The 5398-nt window shown below is 49.2% G+C and overlaps 1 protein-coding gene across 1 annotated transcript; it reads right to left on the bottom strand.

Moving 5' to 3' along the window:
* Positions 1-318: 318 nt before the first annotated feature.
* Positions 319-825, bottom strand: GREM2 (gremlin 2, DAN family BMP antagonist; the record flags this gene model as incomplete). The annotated part of the gene is made up of 1 exon (XM_080699054.1): positions 319-825. The coding sequence occupies one exon, from the start codon at positions 823-825 to the stop codon at positions 319-321; it is 507 nt and encodes a 168-aa protein (XP_080555180.1).
* Positions 826-5398: the final 4573 nt, after the last annotated feature.

Raw genomic sequence — 5398 nt, 5'->3', positions numbered from 1 at the left:
CACCGGGAAGTCCTCTCCGATTGCGGCAGGGAGGGCGTTTCCAGCCTGTTCCTGGGCCTGGGTCCCTGGTCAGCAACACACAGGGGCCCAGCCCCGAGCTGTGCGCGCTCCCGAGGGCCGGGCCCCGGGCTGTGCGCGCTCCCGAGGCCGGGCCCGAGCTGTGCGCGCTCCCGAGGCCGGGCCCCGAGCTGTGCGCGCTCTCGAGGCCGGGCCCCGGGCTGTGCGCGCTCTCGAGGCCGGGCCCCGGGCTGTGCGCGCTCTCGAGGCCGGGCCCGAGCTGTGCGCGCTCCCGAGGCCGGGCCCGAGCGGTGCGCGCGCTCAGTGCTTGTCCGAGTCGCTCAGGCTCACCGACATGCATCTGCACTGCTTCACCTTCTGGATCTTCTTGAGTCGGAAGGGCGGGTCCAGGCCCGGGCACTCGAGCTCCACCAGCACCGAGGCGACGCGCTGCGGCTTGCAGAAGGCGCAGGACTGGAAGGACTCCTCCTCCTTCTTGACGTGCCGCGGGATGTAGAAGGAGTTGCACTGGCCGTAGCAGAAGCGGTTGAGCACCGTGCGGCTGCGGCAGCCCTCCTCGCTCACCGTCTGCCGCAGCGGCTGCGTCTTGCACCAGTCGCTCTTGAGGTACTTGCGCTCGGTGACCACCAGGGCCTCCTGGCTGGAGGCCAGCACCTCCTTCATCTGGTGCTGCCATCGCTCCGAGGCGTTGCCGCTGCCATCCTTGTAGGGCGAGGGGATGGCGCCCACCGGCCGGGTCTTGCGGTCTTCTGCCACCCTCACCAGCACCGTCACCAGGAACAAGCACAGGGAGAGCTTCCAGGACATCCTGCAACGAGAAAGGAGTTCCAGGGTTGGTGCGGAAGGGCGATCGAGCGCAGCCAGTTTCCCGCTTATGCTTTATGAAGTTTTTTATTTATTTATTTTTTTGTACCGGGAACTGACTTCACACAATCTACCCCAGAGCTACACTCCCAGCCAGAACTTTTTTATTTTTCACTTTAAATTAGGGTATCCCTAAGTCGCTGGGGGTCTCACCAAGTTACTGAGGTTGGCCTCGCATCTACAATCCTCCTTCCTTAGCCTCCCAACTACTGGGATTACAAGAGCTGCTTTATTACTAGGAGGGCGCAGGTTGGGGGCAGGCGCTGGATGTCCAGGGGAAGTTGTAAGTGAGAAGTGATTAAACAGTACCTTTGGACAGAGCTAGTTCACTACTGTAAATAGTGTCTGGAAGGCAGGAAGGTCAGTGCACAATTGATAATACAATAAGAAAACGTCAGTTGATATGTATGTGTCATTAAGTTGAAAAATTTCAGAAAAAATATCAAGCAGATGCTGTGGAGAGAAAGTCAAGGGCCAGGTGCAGTGGTGCATGCCTACAATCCCAGTCCTTGGGAGGCTGAGGCCTGAGGATCACAAGTTCAAGGACACCTCAGCAATTTAGCAAAGCTCCCAAGAACCTTAGAGAGGCCTTGTTTCCAAATAAAAAGGGCTGGGGTGTAGCTCATAGGTAAGATGCTCCTGACTTCAATCCCCAGCACCCCCATTCACACACATCCGCTCTCTGTCTCTCAAAGAACTGAAGCCAGTGTGCAGAAGAACCGGTAATAATCAGTCCCCGACATTCATTGTGTTTTAGTGTGAGCTGACTCTGTCCGAGTGCTCTGCATGCCCATCTCATTGTATCCTAAAAAGTCCTCCATAGAGGCGGCGTCAGTGTCTACTTCAAGGAGAAGTCCCCGAGGCTGCCCTGCCACTGAGCAATGGCCCAGGACTGGGGGTCAGGCGCCTACCTCCAGAGCCATCAAAATTAACCACTAGACATGGACATGATTTGAAAACAATTAGTAAGTACAAAAAGTAAAGGGAAGGTTCCCAAGTTTCTTAAAAAATAAGTGCTAAGGTGAGAAATGTAGGTAGTAAAGGCTAAGAAAAGTAGTAGCTGCATCTCTGGTCACCATTACACATACATAATAGATAACATTTAAGACAACATCTGCAAACTACCACACGTGGATTCGTACAGAAGAAACTAATTTCCAGGTGGGAATTTAGAAATTTTCAAGACTCCATTGAAACCAAAGCAAAGGCCACCTGCATAAATGTGAGTGTTGAGGGATCATGACACAAATGCGCCAGGAGTCAGAATTAAAGAGAAATCATTTTTATTCCACGAGCGCGTGCCCAAATGTGACTGAAGTGAAGGACAGGCTTCAGGTTCAATTCATACTTTTTCTGTTTGTGTTCTCGTGAGTTTACAAGGCTCGTCGTTCTCAAGGAACCCTGAACCCCAGTGAACAAGGCGACTCCCGCCTCATTTACACCTGTGGCTGGGCACAGTTCTTGTCCCCAGCTCTGTCTCCGTCTTCACTCATTCCTTCTATGTGTCTTTTACCATTCACAGAACTACACGCTTTCCCATCGCTGAACACGCACCCTCTAAAATGGACACGAGACAATGAGAGTCATTGTGTAGTTATGGAGTGTATACTGATTACAGCGTTGTGTATATCAAGCATCAGCATATGGTAGCAATTGAAAGTTAACATTAAGTAGAAGGAATTGTTTCTAAGGCAGTATAGCTTTTAGTATCAGAATAGCTAATATTCCTCCATTTTCAACATTAGGTCGCTTATGGTTTCCTTTCCTGTTTAATCATATTTAATCATTAGGAACAGGTAGAACTGTTCTCCTCCTTTTGTAAACGAGGAGACAGGGTGCAGAGGAGACTGGGGGGCCAGGGTGTGAAGTATGTGTGGGGGGAGCGGGGCCCGCTCTGGGACACCGGCTCTCTGTGAACACAGTTGCTTCTCTGCTAAAAATATTTATGTCAGCCAGGTGTGGTAGTGCACTCCTGTAATCTCAGTACTTCAGAGACTGAGACTGGAGGACCACAGTTTTGAGGCCAGCCTCAGCAACTTAGCAAGGCCTTGTTTCAAAATAAGAAATAAGCCGGGCATGGTGGCGCACGCTTGTAATCCCCGAGCTTGGGAGGCAGAGACAGGAGGATCGCGCAGGTTCGAAGCCAGCCGCGCTGGCTTAAGAGACCCTGTTACAAAAATATAAAATTGGTCTGGGAGTGTAGCCCGGAGGTAGAAGGGCTTCCAGGAACCCCAGTACCACAAAAAAAAAAAAAAAAAGAAAAAGAAATAAAAGGCCTGGGGATGTAATTCAGTGGCAGAGCACTCCTGGATTCAATCTCTAGTGCATACAAATATGCTTTTATATACATGTGTTCATATATTTATATATGTGTGTTTAAATATTGTGAGATATATATATATATATATATATATATATATATAAAAGTTCATTTTGTGCATGGGTTTGGGGGATGGAACCCAGGGTCTCATGCATGCTAGGCAGGTACTTACCACCGAGCTACCCCCAGCCCTGCTACAGTTACTCCTGGGTGTCACTGTTACTCATCTAGGTATGAATCCCCAAAGGGCCTGATCTGTGGGGTCCTGATTCTTGAGTACACACTGGGATAGGTTCTATGAATTCCAGGATCCCTCTGCTATAGTTAGGATCTTGAATGTCGCCCAAAGTCCCATGTGTTAAAGATTTGGTCACAAGCTGAGCATATTGGAAGGTGCTGAAACCTTTAAAGGGGGGCCAGTGGGAGGTCTTAGATCACTGGACGTGTCCTGGAAGGGGGCAGTGGGACCCCGGTGTCTTCCTTTTTATCTTTGCGGCCACCAAGATGTAAGCAACTTGCTCAGTCACACACTGTTCCACAGGTTCAAAAGCGGTGCCTGTGAATAGAACTTGCAAAACTCAGGCCGGGCGTGGTGGCGCACGCTTGTAATCCCCGCGCTTGGGAGGCGGAGACAGGAGGATCGCGCAGTTTCGAAGCCAGCCGCACGCGCTGGCTTAGGAGACCCTGTTTCTAAATAAAAATATAAAAATAGGTCTGGGAGTGTAGCCCAGAGGTAAAAGGGCTTCCAGGAACCCCAGTACCACCAAAAAAAAAAAAAAAGAACTTGCGAAACTGTGCATCCAAATGACCCTGTCTTCATCTTAAGTTGACTGCTTTCAAGAAGGAAAGCTGACTAGTCAGAGGCTCCACAGGGTGAAGGAAGAAGAGTGCTCATTGATGGTTCTTGGAGAGGGAGCAGGAGCAGCCAGAGAGGAAAACTATATGGATCCCACCAGAGAATGGCACTGCTGAAAGCACAGGAATTGGAGGACGCGGAAGACATTGGGCAAAAGGGCAGAGAGAGGGGAAAGGATTTTGTTGCTTTTCTTCCTTATTTTTATTTTTATCTTATTTATTTATTTACTTATTTTGCAAAAACAGTGTTTGTCTGCTAGGCGTGGCGGCACGTGCCTATAAGCCCAGTATTTGGGAGCTGAGTAAGGAGCATCACAGGTTCAAGTTCAGTCTCGGCAACTTAGTGAGACTATCAGCAGCTCAGCAAGACCCTGTTTCAAACTGAAAAATGAAATAGGGCTCAGGGGTCTAGGTTAGGGACATAATGCCCCATGGGTTCAATCCCCAGTGTAAAAAGTAAAGAAAAAAGAAAAAAGAAAGAAAGAGAGGAAAGGACAAAGAAGACAGAGAAATATTTGCCCAACATAATTACTGGGACTTGAAGGGCAAACCTGAAGGTGGGCCTTTCTCCTGCTCCCTGGTTCCACCATGAAGCATCGCATGGAAACGTCTGGTTCCAGCTGGCCCATGGCAACCACTGAGCACTGGATTTACTCAGCTTACACTGCTTATTATATCTGCAGAATGATTTGTGATCTCAATAGTCTCTTAAAAGAAGGTATTTCGGGTCCATTTCAATAATTTCTGAAATTATTAACATTCTGAGTAAACACAACCAAAAGTCTGTGTGTCCCAGCCAGGAAAGACTGACAGAGTCGGCCTGGTCCTCCACGCCTGGGCCATGCACATGAACAGGCTCCCGGGCCTTCTTCAACAGGTTCCAACCCCCAGCAGGGAGAACGGAGTGAACACCAATTGGAGGCAAAAGCCCTCATGTAAATGATATTCCATGATATCATATGTGGGGACTGATAACACACATTCTTTGTTCCTGCATCTTTTTTATTCCTTATTTTTCTGTGTTAGGAATTCAACCCAGGACTTTTTGCATGCTAGCCAAGCACTATACCGCTGAGCTACATTTCCCAACATGTACTCTTTCAATGCTTTAAAATCATTTTGGAGCCGGCGCAGTGGCACAAACCTGTAATCCCAGTACTTGGGAGACTGAGACCAGAGGATCACAGGTTCAAGAACTGTGATCCTCTGTATTCCATTCTCTAACTGTCCGTCCACACACTCAGTAACTTAGTAAGGCCCTCAGCAACTTAGCAAAACCTGTTTCAAGAATAATAATCTTTAAAAATAGGGCTGAGGGTATAGCCCAGAGACAGAACTCCC

This window comes from Muscardinus avellanarius (assembly GCF_963383645.1).
Source record: "Muscardinus avellanarius genome assembly, chromosome: 7".
Classification (NCBI taxonomy): Eukaryota; Metazoa; Chordata; class Mammalia; order Rodentia; family Gliridae; genus Muscardinus; species Muscardinus avellanarius.
Note: the sequence above shows the minus strand (reverse complement) of the source record. Positions and strands in the feature narration are given on the sequence as shown.